Raw genomic sequence first — 24,615 nt, 5'->3', positions numbered from 1 at the left:
CCTGGGTCTTCTCCAGGACAGAGTTGTTATGGGCTGGAGCCTGAGTCTTCCTTCACCAGGACAGATTTGCTATGGGCTGGAGCCTGGGTCTTCCTTCACCAGGACAGAGTTGCTATGGGCTGGAGACCGGGTCTTCCTTCACCAGGACAGAGTTGCTATGGGCTGGAGCCTGGGTCTTCCTTCACCACGACAGAGTTGCTATGGGCTGGAGCCTGGGTCTTCCTTCACCAGGACAGAGTTGCCATGGGCTGGATCCTGGGTCTTCTCCAGGACAGAGTTGCTATGGGCTGGATCCTGGGTCTTCTCCAGGACAGAGTTGCTATGGGCTGGATTCGGGGTCTTCCTTCACCAGGACAGAGTTGCTATGGGCTGGAGCCTGGGTCTTCTCCAGGACAGAGTTGCTATGGGCTGGATCCTGGGTCTTCTCCAGGACAGAGTTGTTATGGGCTGGAGCCTGAGTCTTCCTTCACCAGGACAGAGTTGCTATGGGCTGGATCCTGGGTCTTCTCCAGGACAGAGTTGCTATGGGCTGGAGCCCGGAGGCAGAGACAAGGGCCCAGAAACACACACACACACACACACACACACACACACACACACACACACACACACACACACACACACACACACACACACACACACACACACACACACACACACACACACACACACACACACACACACGGCGCCTGACAGGTGGTCATGTTGGACACAATACGAACGGACACACTCAGGGTGCGATGGTGACAGCACAGCATTGTAAGGGAGAAGAGGAAGTGTCCACATTCACACACGAGCACAGGACAGGATGGATGTCCACCCCTCCTACAACGGCCTCCCCAACACGTGACAACCCCCCCCAACACTGCTGGTATACCCTACTGACAAGCACATAGCGACACTATTTCCCCCCTGAATGAGAAGAAACACTACTGAGAATGAATCCATTACTAAGTGATTTTCCAACCCAATGTGGTGTTCATCTTGAAGGGCATTAAGGGGCAGGATGCCACCATTATCCTCTGGTTAGAGTATTGAGAGCAGTTTGGAAACTAGAATGGCTAATTGGACTAATTAGCTGCTCAGAAAGGCTCTCTGACAATAGCTGGGGAGGGCGGTGTGTGTGCCTGAGGCCCCCCCCCTCCTCTCTGTGTGTCTAAGAGAGGTACCTGTCTGACTGCAGCTCACTGTTCCACCATGTTTGTCTCACTTCTCACATTGGATTAGGGGATAGGCTGTAGCACCACGGAGCACTATGAAGATAATTAACCACAGGTCCTGCTCAGACAGACTGACAGGGACACACTCTCACACAGGATGCAGCCACACACACACACACACACAACCCCTATTCTCTCTCACCACCTACAGCAAATGCTTAAAACGGGAACACGAAGGGGGAGAGTGTGTGTGTGTGTGTGTGTGTGTGTGTGTGTGTGTGTGTGTGTGTGTGTGTGTAAATAATAATCACAGGAGGCAGATTTCCTAGCCAGTCTAATGAAACACTACAGGTCATGCCAGCGAGGGCTCCAACATGTCCGAACGCAATGAGCCTTTCACCAGAAATCCCCCCGACCACAACACACACACACTTCAACGTTTCCCATTAGTGCATTCATGTGAGACGACAGTAACACATTATTATCATGATAATGACTTAGGTAAATATATTCCACCCTGAGAGAGAGGAAGCCCATATATGTACAACCTGGTTTGCTCTCTCTGTACTGTAGGTTGAGAAACAGTGGTGAAGGGGAAATACATGGCGGTGTGTGTTAGTGTGTGTTACAAGCGTCAGTGAAACCCATGACAAACCCCTTGGTTAATTTAACAGCGGGCTGGTTTGACTGACAGCTTCATTAGCCTGTGTTAGGAGGTTGTTAGTGGGACTGTTGACTTCCGCCGCCGCAGGAGAGGAGCGACAGTGGGGTTCTGTCGCCGTTGGAAACAGTGGGGTGAGGAATGTGCTTGTTTGGGGTTACCCGGGGATAAACAGGGGGGCTGGTGTCAGTCTCTGACTCATCTGGGGCCAACTGGAGACAGGAGCTGAAGAATAGATATCTGTCATTTCCTGCCTCTTTTAGGTGCATGAGTCTGTGTTTGTATTATTTCTGTGTGTGTGTGTGTGTGCTGGTTCTCCCTGGCCAGTCTCTTTGTTGCAGTATGTTTACACACAGGCCCAGTAGTTTCCTGTCTCCCCCAGACCCCCAGGCAGAGCCCCGTCTGATTGGTCAACTCTGACAGCCGTCCACTCCACTGGGCCGTTCGACCGTGACTGGCCACCAGCTGCTCTCCACTGCCACTACGACCAGGGGGAGGGAGGGGGTCTACGACCCCAACATAGACCCTGGATACAAGACTCACAGCAGAGTCCCACATCATACTAAATCATAACAATATTCATTATCTACCATTATGGTATTACCAAATGATCATTTATATTTGATGGATATTGTTGCCTATTAAAGTGATTAAATTATTTTGACACGCAGTGATTCATTAAGTGTTTTCCACCTAAAATGAAGTTGACCTTATTACCAATGTCCAAAATTACCAGCATTATCATAACTGTCATCACCCGCATCATGATCATTTCCAGCATCATTACCGTAAAGGGCTGTTATTCGATGCCCTCCAACAACATCACATCATCATGAGACATTCCTCAACATGATCATCTTTATCTCTTAACAAAGAGAGCAGACATCCTTGTTAACATACACAATAACATCCGTATCATATTCCCATTGTAACAGTGTGGTGCTGGTTCTGGTCTGCTCTGAGACGTACGGACCTCAGGAATACCACAACCATTCATTACAGAATGGAACTGTGGCAGAGCAGTGAGAGGAACCAGGTTGGACTGAAGTCCTCAGTCAGTGACACACACACACACACACACACACACACACACACACACACACACACACACACACACACACACACACACACACACACACACACACACACACACACACACACACACACACACACACGCGTCGTCAGTCAGTGAGTGAGCAGAGTGGCCCTCTCCTTTGGCCTAATTAGCCCTCTCTAATTCAGCTCGTTAGGACTCGTTTCAACTCGTTAGGGTTCCACTGACTCCCAGGTAATGAGGTCTGACAGGAGGAATCTGTCACCTGGACAGCTCCCCAGTACAACCTGAGGAGACTAAGACCAGGGTGAGATCACCAGACCATACACACAGGCTCACATACAGAGAGGTAGTCACTAGAGGGAACAACACATACAGAGAGGTAGTCACTAGAGGGAACAACACATACAGAGAGGTAGTCACTAGAGGGAACAACACATACAGAGAGGTAGTCACTAGAGGGAACAACACATACAGAGAGGTAGTCACTAGAGGGAACAACACATACAGAGAGGTAGTCACTAGAGGGAACAACACATACAGAGAGGTAGTCACTAGAGGGAACAACACATACAGAGAGGTAGTCACTAGAGGGAACAACACATACAGAGAGGTAGTCACTAGAGGGAACAACACATACAGAGAGGTAGTCACTAGAGGGAACAACACATACAGAGAGGTAGTCACTAGAGGGATCAACACATACAGAGAGGTAGTCACTAGAGGGAACAACACATACAGAGAGGTAGTCACTAGAGGGAACAACACATACAGAGAGGTAGTCACTAGAGGGAACAACACATACAGAGAGGTAGTCACTAGAGGGAACAACACATACAGAGAGGTAGTCACTAGAGGGAACAACACATACAGAGAGGTAGTCACTAGAGTGAACAACACATACAGAGAGGAGAGAGGTAGTCACTAGAGTGAACAACACATACAGAGAGGAGAGAGGTAGTCACTAGAGTGAACAACACATACAGAGAGGTAGTCACTAGAGTGAACAACACATACAGAGAGGTAGTCACTAGAGGGAACAACACATACAGAGAGGTAGTCACTAGAGGGAACAACACATACAGAGAGGTAGTCACTAGAGGGAACAACACATACAGAGAGGTAGTCACTAGAGTGAACAACACATACAGAGAGGAGAGAGGTAGTCACTAGAGTGAACAACACATACAGAGAGGTAGTCACTAGAGTGAACAACACATACAGAGAGGTAGTCACTAGAGGGAACAACACATACAGAGAGGTAGTCACTAGAGGGAACAACACATTCAGAGAGGTAGTCACTAGAGGGAACAACACATACAGAGAGGTAGTCACTAGAGGGAACAACACATACAGAGAGGTAGTCACTAGAGGGAACAACACATACAGAGAGGTAGTCACTAGAGGGAACAACACATACAGAGAGGTAGTCACTAGAGGGAACAACACATACAGAGAGGTAGTCACTAGAGTGAACAACACATACAGAGAGGAGAGAGGTAGTCACTAGAGTGAACAACACATACAGAGAGGTAGTCACTAGAGTGAACAACACATACAGAGAGGTAGTCACTAGAGGGAACAACACATACAGAGAGGTAGTCACTAGAGGGAACAACACATTCAGAGAGGTAGTCACTAGAGGGAACAACACATACAGAGAGGTAGTCACTAGAGGGAACAACACATACAGAGAGGTAGTCACTAGAGGGAACAAGACATACAGAGAGGTAGTCACTAGAGGGAACAACACATACAGAGAGGTAGTCACTAGAGGGAACAACACATACAGAGAGGTAGTCACTAGAGTGAACAACACATACAGAGAGGTAGTCACTAGAGTGAACAACACATACAGAGAGGTAGTCACTAGAGTGAACAACACATACAGAGAGGTAGTCACTAGAGTGAACAACACATACAGAGAGGTAGTCACTAGAGGGAACAACACATACAGAGAGGTAGTCACTAGAGGGAACAACACATTCAGAGAGGTAGTCACTAGAGGGAACAACACATACAGAGAGGTAGTCACTAGAGGGAACAACACATACAGAGAGGTAGTCACTAGAGGGAACAACACATACAGAGAGGTAGTCACTAGAGGGAACAACACATACAGAGAGGTAGTCACTAGAGGGAACAACACATACAGAGAGGTAGTCACTAGAGGGAACAACACATACAGAGAGGTAGTCACTAGAGGGAACAACACATACAGAGAGGTAGTCACTAGAGGGAACAACACATACAGAGAGGTAGTCACTAGAGGGAACAACACATACAGAGAGGTAGTCACTAGAGGGATCAACACATACAGAGAGGTAGTCACTAGAGTGAACAACACATACAGAGAGGAGAGAGGTAGTCACTAGAGGGAACAACACATACAGAGAGGTAGTCATTAGAGGGAACAACACATACAGAGAGGTAGTCACTAGAGGGAACAACACATACAGAGAGGTAGTCACTAGAGGGAACAACACATACAGAGAGGTAGTCACTAGAGGGAACAACACATACAGAGAGGAGAGAGGTAGTCACTAGAGGGATCAACACATACAGAGAGGTAGTCACTAGAGGGAACAACACATACAGAGAGGTAGTCACTAGAGGGATCAACACATACAGAGAGGTAGTCACTAGAGGGAACAACACATACAGAGAGGTAGTCACTAGAGGGAACAACACATACAGAGAGGAGAGAGGTAGTCACTAGAGGGATCAACACATACAGAGAGGTAGTCACTAGAGGGATCAACACATACAGAGAGGTAGTCACTAGAGTGAACAACACATACAGAGAGGAGAGAGGTAGTCACTAGAGGGAACAACACATACAGAGAGGTAGTCACTAGAGGGAACAACACATACAGAGAGGTAGTCACTAGAGGGAACAACACATACAGAGAGGTAGTCACTAGAGGGAACAACACATACAGAGAGGTAGTCACTAGAGGGAACAACACATTCAGAGAGGGAAGAGGGAACAACACATACAGAGAGGTAGTCACTAGAGGGAACAACACATACAGAGAGGTAGTCACTAGAGGGAACAACACATACAGAGAGGTAGTCACTAGAGGGAACAACACATACAGAGAGGTAGTCACTAGAGGGAACAACACATACAGAGAGGTAGTCACTAGAGGGAACAACACATACAGAGAGGTAGTCACTAGAGGGAACAACACATACAGAGAGGTAGTCACTAGAGGGAACAACACATACAGAGAGGGAAGAGGGAACAAGGTACACATGGTACCACAGAAAGAAGAGGTAGACAGACAGAATAGCTGTAAAATAGAGAGCAGATAGATACTATTGTCTTACAAGGTAAAAATACCCTAGACCCCCCTCAAAACAAGGGGTCTGAAATCAATTACACTTTGGTCGTTAGCTGCCCTTGGATAGTCACAGATAATTAAGCTCAGCGCTTTTTTTATGATGAGCAGATTAGTGTCTCTGTTACTGGGCCTTTGCCTGGCCTGATACTGTTCCCTGATTGGCTGGCTGGGGGAAAATGGGCAAAGCTGATGGGAAGTGCCCTCAGCTGGATCACAATGCTCCAGTAGTGGCATGAAGAGCAGAGAGAGGAAAGGAGGGAGGTAGGGGGAGAGAGAGAGGGGAAGAGAGAGGGGAGGAGATTGAGAGAAGGAGGGAAGCAGATCAAGAGAGGGAGGGAAGGAAGGAGATCGAGAGAGGGAGGGAAGGAAGGAGAGAGAGGGAAGGAGAGAGAGGGGGGGAGGGAGGGGGAGAGAGGGAAGGAGAGAGAGAGGGGGAGGGAGGAAGGGAGGGGGAGAGAGGGAAGGAGAGAGAGGTGTAGGTAGAGAGAGACAGAGCAACACTCCAGTAGTGGCATACAGAGCAGATAAGAGGGGAAAGGTCAAGAGGGAGAGATGGGAGAAAGGGAGAGGGAGAAAGGGGAGAGGGACAGTGTCTGGCTGAGCACAAACCTGGCTGCCTACCTACCTTGCGACCCGACCAGGAAGTCCTGAGAGAGTTCAGACCCATTGACATTTCTGTTCATATTAGCCCCGATGCAGATGAGTGGGATTAGAAGGTGTTTAACGGACATTTTTACCCCTTTTCTGAAGTTCCTCACAGGGGACCTGGCTGAAACAGAACAGTTCCACAGCTCCAATGGTGCATAACGTCACCCTCCCAGAAACAGTCACGTCATTACGGCTCAGATTCAAGTGGTTTAAATCGCAAAGGATCTTTTTATTTCCAAGTATGAATATTTCTCAACTAAGTTAAGGACAGCACATAGGACTGCTGCATGTAGACATCAATCTTTATGGGACAATCAAATTAAATAAACAATTGATACATACATAACAGATAAATACAGCCTGTCTAGGTTTCAGACATAATTAACTTGATCTCATTTCCAAACGATCAAACAGTGGGATTATTCAATTAAATTGGGAGTAAATAAGACATTTCTTCTCAATTAGCCCCTGCTAGATCTGTTATGGTTTGTTTAAAATGTTTACCAGCCAAGGTCTGTACTAACAGTGAACCAAATCAGTCTGAACACATTACCAAGACAACAAGGAGAACTCACTTTTTCATGAGCAATTTGCGGACAAATACGGCAATTACAGAAAGGCCTAGCTACCTACCACTTCACTTATTATCCATATACAGACTAATCTGTGCTTCAGGAATGAGAAAATGAGAGAGAGATAATACAGACACAGAGGGAGAGAGAGGGAGAGAGGGAGAGAGAAACAGAGGGAGAGAGAGAGACACAGACAGAGGGAGAGAGACACAGACAGAAGGAGAGAGAGAGACAGACAGAGACAGAGAGAGAGAGACAGACAGAGACAGAGAGAGAGACAGAGGGAGAGAGAGACAGATGGAGAGAGAGAGAGAGACAGAGGGAGAGAGAGACAGATGGAGAGAGGGAGAGGGAGAGAGACAGAGACACAGAGAGAGGGAGAGTGAGGGAGAGAGACAGAGACACAGACAGACAGACAGAGGGAGGGAGAGAGAGACACAGAGGGAGAGAGACAGAGGGAAAGACAGAGGGAAAGACAAAGACAGAGGGAGGGAGAGAGAGAGAGAAAGACAGACAGACAGAGGGAGAGAGGGACTCTCACAGCCAGACACACATTATTATGCATTTCTTCATTATTAAATTGGGGGATGAAACCCTAGATGAGGTCATCTCGTTGACCAGATCATCTGATGAGTCAGCCATAAATAATAGACCCTTAGTCTTCCCTTATTAGCATCCCTCCTCACGACGACTGCATCCAGCCTGGGATGAATGGCTCTCTGATTGGCTCGTCAGCCAGTTTAATGTCAATAGTAAATTGGAAGCCTTGTTAACCTAGTTGGGGACAGGATTACGGGGAGAGATAGTAAGCAGCCAGTCATGTAAAAATGAATGTCTATCAGGGTCTAATTTAATCAAGGGCAGCTCCCTTTTTACAGAGGAATTACAATGTAGGAAGCCAATTATTTTGAACGTTTACGCTGTGGTCCCTGCCTGTCAGATAAGTGTGTGTGTGTGTGTGTGTGTGTGTGTGTGTGTGTGTGTGTGTGTGTGTGTGTGAGAGAGAGAGATTTTATAAAATGCAGGGCATCACATGGAATGGCTGGCTCCTATCAGAGGGATAAAGATGATGCTGTGGGATGGAGGGAAGGACCAGCTAGTTAACTAACAGATTAAACAGCCCTCACCAAGAGGGAAGGACCAGCTAGTTAACTAACAGATTAAACAGACCTCACCAAGAGGGAAGGACCAGCTAGTTAACTAACAGATTAAACAGCCCTCACCAAGAGGGAAGGACCAGCTAGTTAACTAACAGATTAAACAGACCTCACCAAGAGGGAAGGACCAGCTAGCTAACTAACAGATTAAACAGCCCTCACCAAGAGGGAAGGACCAGATAGTTAACTAACAGATTAAATGGACCTCACCAAGAGAGAAGGACCAGCTAGTTAACTAACGGATTAAATGGACTTCACAAAGAGAGAAGGACCAGCTAGTTAACTAACAGATTAAACAGACCTCACCAAGAGAGAAGGACCATCTAGTTAACTAACAGATTAAACAGGCCTCACCAAGAGAGAAGGACCAGCTAGTTAACTAACAGATTAAATTGACCTCACCAAGAGGGAAGGACCAGCTAGTTAACTAACAGATTAAACAGCCCTCACCAAGAGGGAAGGACCAGCTAGTTAACTAACAGATTAAACGGACCTCACCAAGAGGGAAGGACCAGCTAGTTAACTAACAGATTAAACAGCCCTCACCAAGAGGGAAGGACCAGATAGTTAACTAACAGATTAAATGGACCTCACCAAGAGGGAAGGACCAGCTAGTTAACTAACAGATTAAACAAACCTCACCAAGAGGGAAGGACCAGCTAGTTAACTAACAGATTAAACAGACCTCACCAAGAGGGAAGGACCAGCTAGTTAACTAACAGATTAAATGGACCTCACCAAGAGGGAAGGACCAGCTAGTTAACTAACAGATTAAACAGACCTCACCAAGAGGGAAGGACCAGCTAGTTAACAGATTAAACAGACCTCACCAAGAGGGAAGGACCAGCTAGTTAACTAACAGATTAAACAGCCCTCACCAAGAGGGAAGGACCAGCTAGTTAACTAACAGATTAAATGGACCTCACCAAGAGGGAAGGACCAGATAGTTAACTAACAGATTAAATGGACCTCACCAAGAGAGAAGGACCAGCTAGTTAACTAACAGATTAAATAGATCTCACCAAGAGGGAAGGACCAGATAGTTAACTAACAGATTAAATAGATCTCACCAAGAGGGAAGGACCAGCTAGTTAACTAACAGATTAAATAGATCTCACCAAGAGGGAAGGACCAGATAGTTAACTAACAGATTAAATGGACCTCACCAAGAGAGAAGGACCAGCTAGTTAACTAACAGATTAAATAGATCTCACCAAGAGGGAAGGACCAGCTAGTTAACTAACAGATTAAATGGACCTCACCAAGAGGGAAGGACCAGCTAGTTAACTAACAGATTAAATAGATCTCACCAAGAGAGAAGGACCAGCTAGTTAACTAACAGATTAAATGGACCTCACCAAGAGGGAAGGACCAGCTAGTTAACTAACAGATTAAATAGATCTCACCAAGAGGGAAGGACCAGCTAGTTAACTAACAGATTAAATAGATCTCACCAAGAGGGAAGGACCAGATAGTTAACTAACAGATTAAATGGACCTCACCAAGAGAGAAGGACCAGCTAGTTAACTAACAGATTAAATAGATCTCACCAAGAGGGAAGGACCAGCTAGTTAACTAACAGATTAAATGGACCTCACCAAGAGGGAAGGACCAGCTAGTTAACTAACAGATTAAATAGATCTCACCAAGAGAGAAGGACCAGCTAGTTAACTAACAGATTAAATGGACCCCACCAAGAGAGAAGGAACAGCTAGTTAACTAACAGATTAAATGGACCTCACCAAGAGGGAAGGACCAGCTAGTTAACTAACAGATTAAATGGACCTCACCAAGAGGGAAGGACCAGCTAGTTAACTAACAGATTAAACAGCCCTCACCAAGAGGGAAGGACCAGATAGTTAACTAACAGATTAAATGGACCTCACCAAGAGGGAAGGACCAGCTAGTTAACTAACAGATTAAACAAACCTCACCAAGAGGGAAGGACCAGCTAGTTAACTAACAGATTAAACAGACCTCACCAAGAGGGAAGGACCAGCTAGTTAACTAACAGATTAAATGGACCTCACCAAGAGGGAAGGACCAGCTAGTTAACTAACAGATTAAACAGACCTCACCAAGAGGGAAGGACCAGCTAGTTAACAGATTAAACAGACCTCACCAAGAGGGAAGGACCAGCTAGTTAACTAACAGATTAAACAGCCCTCACCAAGAGGGAAGGACCAGCTAGTTAACTAACAGATTAAATGGACCTCACCAAGAGAGAAGGACCAGCTAGTTAACTAACAGATTAAATAGATCTCACCAAGAGGGAAGGACCAGATAGTTAACTAACAGATTAAATAGATCTCACCAAGAGGGAAGGACCAGCTAGTTAACTAACAGATTAAATGGACCTCACCAAGAGGGAAGGACCAGATAGTTAACTAACAGATTAAATAGATCTCACCAAGAGGGAAGGACCAGCTAGTTAACTAACAGATTAAATAGATCTCACCAAGAGGGAAGGACCAGATAGTTAACTAACAGATTAAATGGACCTCACCAAGAGAGAAGGACCAGCTAGTTAACTAACAGATTAAATGGACCTCACCAAGAGGGAAGGACCAGCTAGTTAACTAACAGATTAAATGGACCTCACCAAGAGGGAAGGACCAGCTAGTTAACTAACAGATTAAACAGACCTCACCAAGAGGGAAGGACCAGCTAGTTAACAGATTAAACAGACCTCACCAAGAGGGAAGGACCAGCTAGTTAACTAACAGATTAAACAGCCCTCACCAAGAGGGAAGGACCAGCTAGTTAACTAACAGATTAAATGGACCTCACCAAGAGAGAAGGACCAGCTAGTTAACTAACAGATTAAATAGATCTCACCAAGAGGGAAGGACCAGCTAGTTAACTAACAGATTAAATGGACCTCACCAAGAGGGAAGGACCAGCTAGTTAACTAACAGATTAAATAGATCTCACCAAGAGAGAAGGACCAGCTAGTTAACTAACAGATTAAATGGACCTCACCAAGAGGGAAGGACCAGCTAGTTAACTAACAGATTAAATGGACCTCACCAAGAGGGAAGGACCAGCTAGTTAACTAACAGATTAAACAGCCCTCACCAAGAGGGAAGGACCAGATAGTTAACTAACAGATTAAATGGACCTCACCAAGAGGGAAGGACCAGCTAGTTAACTAACAGATTAAACAAACCTCACCAAGAGGGAAGGACCAGCTAGTTAACTAACAGATTAAACAGACCTCACCAAGAGGGAAGGACCAGCTAGTTAACTAACAGATTAAATGGACCTCACCAAGAGGGAAGGACCAGCTAGTTAACTAACAGATTAAACAGACCTCACCAAGAGGGAAGGACCAGCTAGTTAACTAACAGATTAAACAGCCCTCACCAAGAGGGAAGGACCAGCTAGTTAACTAACAGATTAAATGGACCTCACCAAGAGAGAAGGACCAGCTAGTTAACTAACAGATTAAATAGATCTCACCAAGAGGGAAGGACCAGCTAGTTAACTAACAGATTAAATGGACCTCACCAAGAGGGAAGGACCAGCTAGGTAACTAACAGATTAAATAGATCTCACCAAGAGAGAAGGACCAGCTAGTTAACTAACAGATTAAATGGACCTCACCAAGAGGGAAGGACCAGCTAGTTAACTAACAGATTAAATGGACCTCACCAAGAGGGAAGGACCAGCTAGTTAACTAACAGATTAAACAGCCCTCACCAAGAGGGAAGGACCAGATAGTTAACTAACAGATTAAATGGACCTCACCAAGAGGGAAGGACCAGCTAGTTAACTAACAGATTAAACAAACCTCACCAAGAGGGAAGGACCAGCTAGTTAACTAACAGATTAAACAGACCTCACCAAGAGGGAAGGACCAGCTAGTTAACTAACAGATTAAATGGACCTCACCAAGAGGGAAGGACCAGCTAGTTAACTAACAGATTAAACAGACCTCACCAAGAGGGAAGGACCAGCTAGTTAACAGATTAAACAGACCTCACCAAGAGGGAAGGACCAGCTAGTTAACTAACAGATTAAACAGCCCTCACCAAGAGGGAAGGACCAGCTAGTTAACTAACAGATTAAATGGACCTCACCAAGAGAGAAGGACCAGCTAGTTAACTAACAGATTAAATAGATCTCACCAAGAGGGAAGGACCAGATAGTTAACTAACAGATTAAATAGATCTCACCAAGAGGGAAGGACCAGCTAGTTAACTAACAGATTAAATGGACCTCACCAAGAGGGAAGGACCAGATAGTTAACTAACAGATTAAATAGATCTCACCAAGAGGGAAGGACCAGCTAGTTAACTAACAGATTAAATAGATCTCACCAAGAGGGAAGGACCAGATAGTTAACTAACAGATTAAATGGACCTCACCAAGAGAGAAGGACCAGCTAGTTAACTAACAGATTAAATGGACCTCACCAAGAGGGAAGGACCAGCTAGTTAACTAACAGATTAAATGGACCTCACCAAGAGGGAAGGACCAGCTAGTTAACTAACAGATTAAACAGACCTCACCAAGAGGGAAGGACCAGCTAGTTAACAGATTAAACAGACCTCACCAAGAGGGAAGGACCAGCTAGTTAACTAACAGATTAAACAGCCCTCACCAAGAGGGAAGGACCAGCTAGTTAACTAACAGATTAAATGGACCTCACCAAGAGAGAAGGACCAGCTAGTTAACTAACAGATTAAATAGATCTCACCAAGAGGGAAGGACCAGATAGTTAACTAACAGATTAAATAGATCTCACCAAGAGGGAAGGACCAGCTAGTTAACTAACAGATTAAATGGACCTCACCAAGAGGGAAGGACCAGATAGTTAACTAACAGATTAAATGGATCTCACCAAGACCCAGGCCATCTACAGCTCTTCGTCTGGGACAGCACTCACAGGCAGCACGCACAAAAGTGCACGCACACACACTCTAAAGTGTGCACACACACATCCAAGCAAACGCACACAGACACCGGGGAGAGCCCCAGCACACCTCTACCCTGGGGGATAATTATCCTGTGTGGGCCCCTGTCCCCTCTGGTCCCTGGGGCCCAATCCCACCGCTTTCTGGAGGGTGGGCCTCACCCCCCCACACCTGCACCCCGGTCCAGATTAAAAGCCCTGTCTGGTCTAATTTTAAATCTGTTACCGCTGCCCTTTCTTAGGGGAACAAGACTAATCTATTCCCATAAAAGCTTATCTCTGTTCTCTCTCCCCTCCGTGAGGCACGCTGGGCCTTCTGTTGAATTATTACTAGCTGGGCATTTGTCATGAGGTACGCTGATGTTAAGTGTGTCGTAGGGCTGGGCGCTGAGGAGCTGGTCGTGTGTCTGTGGAATGATGGCGTGCCTGGGATGGCTGGCTGTTCCCCTCTCCTCTTTTCTCTCGTTCCCTCCATCCTTCAGCTGTCTAATTAAGGTGAGGCCTCCTAGCATCCACTCCCCCTTTCCCATTATTGTCAACCAGCAATTACTCCCCCGTCCTCATCACAAAGCTAGGTGACCAGTCAGTCTATCCAACACTTCAATCCTTTCAGTTACCCTCTCCAGTCCAACTGTAGACTGAAACAAACACATTGACCCCAACAGTCAGAGGGTGAAACTAACAAAGGTCAACTGTAGACTGAAACAAACACATTGACCCCAACAGTCAGAGGGTGAAACTAACAAAGGTCAACTGTAGACTGAAACAAACACATTGACCCCAACAGTCAGAGGGTGAAACTAACAAAGGTCAACTGTAGACTGAAACAAACACATTGACCCCAACAGTCAGAGGGTGAAACTAACAAAGGTCAACTGTAGACTGAAACAAACACTTTGACCCCAACAGTCAGAGGGTGAAACTAACAAAGGTCAACTGTAGACTGAAACAAACACTTTGACCCCAACAGTCAGAGGGTGAAACTAACAAAGGTCAACTGTAGACTGAAACAAACACTTTGACCCCAACAGTCAGAGGGTGAAACTAACAAAGGTCAACTGTAGACTGAAACAAACACATTGACCCCAACAGTCAGAGGGTGAAACTAACAAAGGTCAACTGTAGACTGAAACAAACACTTTGACCCCAACAGTCAGAGGGTGAAACTAACAAAGGTCAACTGTAGACTGAAACAAACACATTGACCCCAACAGTCAGAGGGTGAAACTAACAAAGGTCAACTGTAGACTGAAACAAACACATTGACCCCAACAGTCAGAGGGTGAAACTAACAAAGGTCAACTGTAGACTGAAACAAACACATTGACCCCAACAGTCAAAGGGTGAAACTAACAAAGGTCAACTGTAGACTGAAACAAACACTTTGACCCCAAAAGTCAGAGGGTGAAACTAACAAAGGTCAACTGTAGACTGAAACAAACACTTTGACCCCAACAGTCAGAGGGTGAAACTAACAAAGGTCAACTGTAGACTGAAACAAACACATTGACCCCAACAGTCAGAGGGTGAAACTAACAAAGGTCAACTGTAGACTGAAACAAACACTTTGACCCCAACAGTCAGAGGGTGAAACTAACAAAGGTCAACTGTAGACTGAAACAAACACATTGACCCCAACAGTCAGAGGGTGAAACTAACAAAGGTCAACTGTAGACTGAAACAAACACTTTGACCCCAACAGTCAGAGGGTGAAACTAACAAAGGTCAACTGTAGACTGAAACAAACACATTGACCCCAACAGTCAGAGGGTGAAACTAACAAAGGTCAACTGCGAGCAGGAGGATGGGCCGTGCAAAGGCGTGTTGATGCGCTGGTCAAGACGATCAGCCGCCATGACAGGCTGCCAAACGTCAGCGTGGCACAAGCGCGCGTGTTCGCGTGTCGGGGGTCGTGTCGAGTGACGGCGACATGGCCGCCAAAGGAACACCACGATCCCACAAAGTCACCGGCAGGCTGGATTAGAGGAGCTGTCACTCCTGCTGGCTCAGGCCTGCTAACGCCTCCCGTCAAACAGGCAGCTAACGGCCCTCCAGACTCACGGCCCTGGTATGGTTTCCAAGGCAACCATCACATCATTAACACAATGAGAGAGATGCTTGATGATAATGAGTTAGTGGTGCCACACCAGCACAGCAGTGCCAGGCCTACGGGTTACTACTGTAGTAGGCAGTGTTCCCAGTTTCAGCAGCCCTTTACCCGGCCCTCAGCGCTGAAACACTGGCCATCAGATAGGGGTCACCGGGCCAGACCAAACACAGCCTACCAGGAGCTGTAGCCATCAGATAGGGGTCACCGGGCCAGACCAAACACAGCCTACCAGGAGCTATAGCCATCAGATGGGGGGGTCACCGGGCCAGACCAAACACAGCCTACCAGGAGCTGTAGCCATCAGATGGGGGGGGGTAACCGGGCCAGACCAAACACAGCCTACCAGGAGCTGTAGCAATCAGATAGGGGTCACCGGGCCAGACCAAACACAGCCTACCAGGAGCTGTAGCCATCAGATAGGGGTCACCGGGCCAGACCAAACACAGCCTACCAGGAGCTGTAGCCATCAGAGGGGGGGTCACCGGGCCAGACCAAACACAGCCTACCAGGAGCTGTAGCCATCAGATGGGGGGGTAACCGGGCCAGACCAAACACAGCCTACCAGGAGCTGTAGCCATCAGATGGGGGGGTCACCGGGCCAGACCAAACACAGCCTACCAGGAGCTGTAGCCATCAGATGGGGGGGTCACCGGGCCAGAGCAAACACAGCCTACCAGGAGCTGTAGCCATCAGATGGGGGGGTCACCGGGCCAGACCAAACACAACCTACCAGGAGCTGTAGCCATCAGATAGGGGTCACCGGGCCAGACCAAACACAGCCTACCAGGAGCTGTAGCCATCAGATGGGGGGGTCACCGAGCCAGACCAAACACAGCCTACCAGGAGCTGTAGCCATCAGATAGGGGTCACCGGGCCAGACCAAACACAGCCTACCAGGAGCTGTAGCCATCAGATAGGGGTCACCGGGCCAGACCAAACACAGCCTACCAGGAGCTGTAGCAATCAGATAGGGGTCACCGGGCCAGACCAAACACAGCCTACCAGGAGCTGTAGCCATCAGATAGGGGTCACCGGGCCAGACCAAACACAGCCTACCAGGAGCTGTAGCCATCAGATGGGGGGGTCACCGAGCCAGACCAAACACAGCCTACCAGGAGCTGTAGCCATCAGATAGGGGTCACCGGGCCAGACCAAACACAGCCTACCAGGAGCTGTAGCCATCAGATAGGGGTCACCGGGCCAGACCAAACACAGCCTACCAGGAGCTGTAGCAATCAGATAGGGGTCACCGGGCCAGACCAAACACAGCCTACCAGGAGCTGTAGCCATCAGATAGGGGTCACCGGGCCAGACCAAACACAGCCTACCAGGAGCTGTAGCCATCAGATGGGGGGGTCACCGGGCCAGACCAAACACAACCTACCAGGAGCTGTAGCCATCAGATGGGGGGGTCACCGGGCCACACCAAACACAACCTACCAGGAGCTGTAGCCATCAGATGGGGGTGGTCACCGGGCCAGACCAAACACAGCCTACCAGGAGCTGTAGCAATCAGATAGGGGTCACCGGGCCAGACCAAACACAGCCTACCAGGAGCTGTAGCCATCAGATAGGGGTCACCGGGCCAGACCAAACACAGCCTACCAGGAGCTGTAGCCATCAGATGGGGGGTCACCGGGCCAGACCAAACACAGCCTACCAGGAGCTGTAGCCATCAGATGGGGGGGTAACCGGGCCAGACCAAACACAGCCTACCAGGAGCTGTAGCCATCAGATGGGGGGGTCACCGGGCCAGACCAAACACAGCCTACCAGGAGCTGTAGCCATCAGATGGGGGGGTCACCGGGCCAGAGCAAACACAGCCTACCAGGAGCTGTAGCCATCAGATGGGGGGGTCACCGGGCCAGACCAAACACAACCTACCAGGAGCTGTAGCCATCAGATAGGGGTCACCGGGCCAGACCAAACACAGCCTACCAGGAGCTGTAGCCATCAGATGGGGGGGTCACCGAGCCAGACCAAACACAGCCTACCAGGAGCTGTAGCCATCAGATAGGGGTCACCGGGCCAGACCAAACACAGCCTACCAGGAGCTGTAGCCATCAGATAGGGGTCACCGGGCCAGACCAAACACAGCCTACCAGGAGCTGTAGCAATCAGATAGGGGTCACCGGGCCAGACCAAACACAGCCTACCAGGAGCTGTAGCCATCAGATAGGGGTCACCGGGCCAGACCAAACACAGCCTACCAGGAGCTGTAGCCATCAGATGGGGGGGTCACCGGGCCACACCAAACACAACCTACCAGGAGCTGTAGCCATCAGATGGGGGTGGTCACCGGGCCAGACCAAACACAGCCTACCAGGAGCTGTAGCCATCAGATGGGGGGGTCACCGGGCCACACCAAACACAACCTACCAGGAGCTGTAGCCATCAGATGGGGGTGGTCACCGGGCCAGACCAAACACAGCCTACCAGGAGCTGTAGCCATCAGATGGGGGGGTCACCGGGCCAGACCAAACACAGCCTACCAGGAGCTGTAGCCATCAGATGGGGGGGGGGGGGGGGGGTAACCGGGCCAGACCAAACACAGCCTACCAGGAGCTGTAGCCATCAGAGGTGATGATGGTTAACTGCGGGCAGCGAGAGGTTCAAGTGAACGTTTAGGGAAGGTTGATGATTTTGGTGTTTTTTGGGGGCCCTTTGCCACATTGTGTCAAGGGAACTATAGGGGACAGCAGCCTATGGCTACAGCAGAGTAGTGCTGGCTGGCACCCTGGAGTCAGACACACTGGGTTCACCATCACTTTCATCTCTTCTGACTATTCTGGCAGCCTTCTCAACACACTCCCTTATTTCACTATTTACAACATTCACTATAGCATCTCTCCAGTCCCTGCATTTGACAAGTACATCATGGACAGAGAGTCCTGGCCCCAGTGACCAACAGACAGAGACAGACAGACAGAGACAGAGACAGACAGACAGAGACAGAGACAGACAGACAGACAGACAGACAGAGACAGACAGAGAAGCTTGGATAGGGAGGAGGGCTGAGTAAAGCTCATTGGTCTGAGAGAGAGCAGGACAACAGCAGGGAGGCCTATCATGTCACATATCTTATCAGATCTGTATGGAGGCTACAGCGAGCGGCGCTAAGCTACGTGTGATCTCTCCAAAGATGGTTCCTCCCTCCGCTCCAAACGGGACAGAGCAGAGAGAAGAGGAGGAAAAATGGAGCTGTTTAATACTCCCATGCTAATGCCCTGCTTCTCCCTCCAACACCCCCCCTCTCTCTCCCTCCAACCCTCCCTCTCTCTCTCTCCCCATTCCTCCCTCCCCCCTCTCTCTCCATGCCTCCTCCATCCCTCAAACAGGACCTAACACTAATGCCCCCATCTCTCCCTCCCTTGCTTCCCCCCTCCCCAAACAGAACAGGACCTAATTGGAAGACGAGAGAAAGGGAGAGGGACCGGACCATGACAGGCGGGAGGTCAGTATAATTGCTGCTGGCCATATTTAACATTAAGATAATCAGTCCATTAATTACCCTCTGGATCATTAAATCAGTCACTTGCTAAATTACATTTCTGCATGTATTACTCAGTGGAGAGACCACAAGGCCTGAGAGACCACGAGGCTAGGGAGAGACCACGAGGCCAGGGAGAGACCACGAGGCCAGGGAGAGACCACGAGGCCAGGGAGAGACCACGAGGCCAGGGAGAGACTACGAGGCCAGGGAGAGACCACGAGGCCAAGGGAGAGACACAAGGCCAGGGAGAGACCACGAGGCCAGGGAGAGACCACGAGGCCAGGGTGAGACTACGAGGCCAGGGCGAGACCACGAGGCCAGGGAGAGACCACGAGTCCAGGGAGACACCACGAGGCCAGGGAGAGACTACGAGGCCAGGGAGAGACTACGAGGCCAGGGAGAGACCACGAGGCCAAGGGAGAGACACAAGGCCAGGGAGAGACCACGAGGCCAGGGAGAGACTACGAGGCCAGGGAGAGACTACGAGGCCAGGGAGAGACTACGAGGCCAGGGCGAGTCCACGAGGCCAGGGCGAGACCACGAGGCCAGGGAGAGACCACGAGTCCAGGGAGACACCACGAGGCCAGGGAGAGACTACGAGGCCAGGGAGAGACTACGAGGCCAGGGAGAGACCACGAGGCCAGGGAGAGACTACGAGGCCAGGGAGAGACTACGAGGCCAGGGAGAGACTACGAGGCCAGGGCGAGACCACGAGGCCAGGGAGTAATTTCTGCTGGCCATATTTAACATTAAGATAATCAGTCCATTAATTACCCTCTGGATCATTAAATCAGTCACTTGCTAAATTACATTTCTGCATGTATTACTCAGTGGAGAGACCACAAGGCCTGAGAGACCACGAGGCTAGGGAGAGACCACGAGGACAGGGAGAGAGCACGAGGCCAGGGAGAGACACGAGCCCAGGGAGAGACCACGAGGCCAGGGAGAGACCACGAGGCCAAGGGAGAGACACAAGGCCAGGGAGAGACCACGAGGCCAGGGAGACCACGAGGCCAGGGAGACACCACGAGGCCAGGGAGAGACCACGAGGCCAGGGAGAGACCACGAGGCCAGGGAGAGACCACGAGGCCAGGGAGAGACACGAGGCCAGGGAGAGACACGAGGCCAGGGAGAGACTACGAGGCCAGGGAGAGACCACGAGGCCAGGGAGAGACCACGAGGCCAAGGGAGAGACACAAGGCCAGGGAGAGACCACGAGGCCAGGGAGAGACCACGAGGCCAGGGCGAGACTACGAGGCCAGGGCGAGACTACGAGGCCAGGGCGAGACCACGAGGCCAGGGCGAGACCACGAGGCCAGGGAGAGACCACGAGGCCAGGGCGAGACCACGAGGCCAGGGAGAGACCACGAGGCCAGGGAGAGACCACGAGGCCAGGGAGACTACGAGGCCAGGGCGAGACCACGAGGCCAGGGCGAGACCACGAGTCCAGGGAGACACCACGAGGCCAGGGAGAGACCACGAGGCCAGGGAGAGACCACGAGGCCAGGGAGACACCACGAGGCCAGGGAGACACCACGAGGCCAGGGAGACACCACGAGGCCAGGGAGACACCACGAGGCCAGGGAGACACCACGAGGCCAGGGAGACACCACGAGGCCAGGGAGAGACCACAAGGCCAGGGAGAGACCACGAGGCCAGGGAGAGACCACGAGGCCAGGGAGAGACCACGAGGCCAGGGAGAGACCACGAGGCCAGGGAGAGACCACGAGGCCAGGGAGAGACCACGAGGCCAGGGAGAGACCACGAGGCCAGGGAGAGACCACGAGGCCAGGGAGAGACCACGAGGCCAGGGAGAGACTTGTTTCATCTATCCAGATGGATTCAGATTCAGCCACCAGCCAAAGCCTGGACACAGTCCTTCTATACCTAGCTAGTAGCTACTGACCTTTCCTCCACATCTACCATACAAGGCTTTTACTGACACCAGTTAGCTATAGAAATACGAGCAACATATTGTAGAACCCTCAGGATCCCCCTTTTTAGGCAATAAAAATGAAATGCATACAATCCAACATGAGATACTTTAATCCAAGACACTCAGATCTCTGTCTTCGTGTCGTGGTTCCCGTAGTGAAGATTTGAGGGACAACCAGTTTAATTCAACATACATCAAGTATTAGTATACACATATCAAGTACATTGATCAACTCAAGTCATTCAATGTGACTCATCTCATAAACATCCCAGAGACAGGTCTGTACACATCACATCACAGACCATGGGACACTCAGCACTAAGCTGCATCCCAGAGACAGGTCTGTAGACATCACGTCACAGACCATGGGACACTCAGCACTAAGCTGCATCCCAGAGACAGGTCTGTAGACATCACGTCACAGACCATGGGACACTCAGCACTAAGCTGCATCCCAGAGACAGGTCTGTACACGTCACGTCACAGACCATGGGACACTCAGCACTAAGCTGCAGGAACACCTTGCTGCATGTGAGCTGCAGTAGTGTACAGTAGGGGGACGTAGTGAACACTGAACAGCCACTTAAGGAATGGCCGAGTAAGTACTATCCTATCGATAGGCAGCGACGACGGGAGACAAATGTCTGGCGAGCTCTGCCAAGCCGAGCCAAGCGTCCCGGGTTAATTGAGATAATATTGACCCCTTCTGTAATCTGTTCCCCTGCTCGCGCCACCCGACGGGGATACATGCCTCCCAAATACACAAATAAATAGGTACATGAATAACAATAAATGCATTAGCCGGCTGACGGAAGGGGAGAGAGGGGGAGACGTGTGTGTGTGTGTGTGCATCTGTGTGTGTGTGCATGCCTGGTGTGTGTAAAAGGGAAACAGGTAGATCCATAGCTAGAGATGTTTGGTGTAGGGGCCAGTAATTAAAAGGTGCTTGTGGTGAGTAATGAGAACAGGAGGAAAATGGGAAGTCGATATTTATGCAGCCAGCAGTCAGCTCTAATTTGTTATGATGGCTGGTGGTGGAGCATGGGCTTGGCTGCCAATAATTGTGTGTGTGTGTGTGTGTGCGCTGATAATTACACCGCCCAGCAGACGTTAGTGCAGAGGGGCTGGGGCCAGTGAGAGTGCAAGCCACAGACATTAACACTGTTACCGTGTTAAACGTCACTGATTACTCCGTACTCGCTTCCCCCTCTCTCTAATTGCTAACTCTTGCCTACTGTCCACCTCTGCTGCCAATATCATTACAACGCCCCTGTCACCGTCACCACTGCTGGCCTCAGTTTCCATCACTACTACTGTCCCCATCCATATTCCTCAGTATTGCAGTCCTGAACAAACAGGTGGCTGTTTACTCCAGTTTGAAACAAACCAACAATGTTATATATTTTTATTTAACTAGGCAGGTCAGTTAGGAACAAATTCTTATTTACAATGACGGCCTACTGGGGAACAGTGGGTTAACTGCCTTGTTCAGGGGCAGAACAACAGATTTTTACCTTGTCAGCTCAGGGATTCGATCCAGCAACCTTTTAGTTACTGGCCCAACGCTCTAACCACTAGGCTACCTGCCGCCCCAAAAATGCAAAACAGGTTAGAGCTCAACGAATCCAGAATATTATTTTACCACTCAGTGGGAGTGGGAATTCGAAACTACACGTTAAGAATCTAAATGTAGTACGTAGTGATTTTCAGGAAGAATCTCTGGAAAAGAAAGAGAGAGAGAGTGACCAGAGAGAGAGAGCGAGCAGAGAGAGAGCGCGAGCAGAGAGAGAGCGCGAGCAGAGAGAGAGCGCGAGCAGAGAGAGAGCGCGAGCAGAGAGAGAGCGCGAGCAGAGAGAGAGCGCGAGCAGAGAGAGAGCGCGAGCAGAGAGAGAGCGAGAGCGAGCAGAGAGAGAGCGAGAGCGAGCAGAGAGAGCAGAGAGAGAGAGAGCAGAGAGAGAGAGCGAGCAGAGAGGAGAGGAAACAGACAGAGACAGAGAGACTGGAGTGCTCCCCCTACCTGGTGGCGTCGGGTGCTGGTTTAAGGCGTCCCTGTGCGTTGCCCTCCCACACGTCATTGGCCAGCTCGTTGCCTATAGAGGTCATGACCTTGAGGAGCTCCAGGGGCCACTCATCCAGGTCCAGGGACCGAACACGAGATAGGTGGGTCCCCAGGTTCCTGTGGATCCCTGAACACTCGATACAGATCAACGCTCCCAGGTTGAGACTGGCCCAGTCGGGGTCTGGGAAACAGAGACGGAGAGAGACACACATTTTACATACTTCATTTCAATCCACAAGACATATTTGTCAAATGATTCAAAAGCTCATAGAAAAATGGACACAATCATAAAACGTATTGTTTTTCTTAACTGGATAATAAAATCAATCAATCAATACCATATTACTGAAGGATCAGACGGGAGGTGAAGGAGACAGAACAGGTATTACTGAAGGATCAGACGGGAGGTGAAGGAGACAGAACAGGTATTACTGAAGGACCAGACGGGAGGTGAAGGAGACAGAACAGGTATTACTGAAGGATCAGACGGGAGGTGAAGGAGACAGAACAGGTATTACTGAAGGATCAGACGGGAGGTAAAGGAGACAGAACAGGTATTACTGAAGGATCAGACGGGAGGTAAAGGAGACAGAACAGGTATTACTGAAGGATCAGACGGGAGGTGAAGGAGACAGAACAGGTATTACTGAAGGATCAGACGGGAGGTGAAGGAGACAGAACAGGTATTACTGAAGGATCAGACGGGAGGTGAAGGAGACAGAACAGGTATTACTGAAGGATCAGACGGGAAGTGAAGGAGACAGAACAGGTATTACTGAAGGATCAGACGGGAGGTGAAGGAGACAGAACAGGTATTACTGAAGGATCAGACGGGAGGTGAAGGAGACAGAACAGGTATTACTGAAGGATCAGACGGGAGGTGAAGGAGACAGAACAGGTATTACTGAAGGATCAGACGGGAGGTGAAGGAGACAGAACAGGTATTACTGAAGGATCAGACGGGAGGTGAAGGAGACAGAACAGGTATTACTGAAGGATCAGACGGGAGGTGAAGGAGACAGAACAGGTATTACTGAAGGATCAGACGGGAGGTGAAGGAGACAGAACAGGTATTACTGAAGGATCAGACGGGAGGTGAAGGAGACAGAACAGGTATTACTGAAGGATCAGACGGGAGGTAAAGGAGACAGAACAGGTATTACTGAAGGATCAGACGGGAGGTGAAGGAGACAGAACAGGTATTACTGAAGGATCAGACGGGAGGTGAAGGAGACAGAACAGGTATTACTGAAGGATCAGACGGGAGGTGAAGGAGACAGAACAGGTATTACTGAAGGATCAGACGGGAGGTGAAGGAGACAGAACAGGTATTACTGAAGGATCAGACGGGAGGTGAAGGATGACAGAACAGGTATTACTGAAGGATCAGACGGGAGGTGAAGGAGACAGAACAGGTATTACTGAAGGATCAGACGGGAGGTGAAGGAGACAGAACAGGTATTACTGAAGGATCAGATGGGAGGTAAAGGAGACAGAACA

The 24,615-nt window shown here is 49.3% G+C and overlaps 1 protein-coding gene across 4 annotated transcripts in view; it reads right to left on the bottom strand.

The window, feature by feature from the left end:
* LOC139532881 (arf-GAP with GTPase, ANK repeat and PH domain-containing protein 1-like) overlaps positions 1-24,615 on the bottom strand; it is a 147,323-nt gene that overhangs the window by 12,721 nt on the left and 109,987 nt on the right. For all 4 annotated transcript variants that reach the window (XM_071331028.1, XM_071331030.1, XM_071331029.1 and 1 more), the window contains one exon: positions 23,074-23,296. In XM_071331028.1, the coding sequence (XP_071187129.1) occupies positions 23,074-23,296 (223 nt within the window). The remainder of the gene's footprint in view (positions 1-23,073; positions 23,297-24,615) is intronic.

The sequence above is a fragment of the Salvelinus alpinus genome, chromosome 10 (assembly GCF_045679555.1).
Source record: "Salvelinus alpinus chromosome 10, SLU_Salpinus.1, whole genome shotgun sequence".
Taxonomy (NCBI): Eukaryota; Metazoa; Chordata; class Actinopteri; order Salmoniformes; family Salmonidae; genus Salvelinus; species Salvelinus alpinus.
The sequence above is the reverse complement of the archived record's forward strand: the minus strand, read 5'-3'. Positions and strand labels throughout refer to the sequence as shown.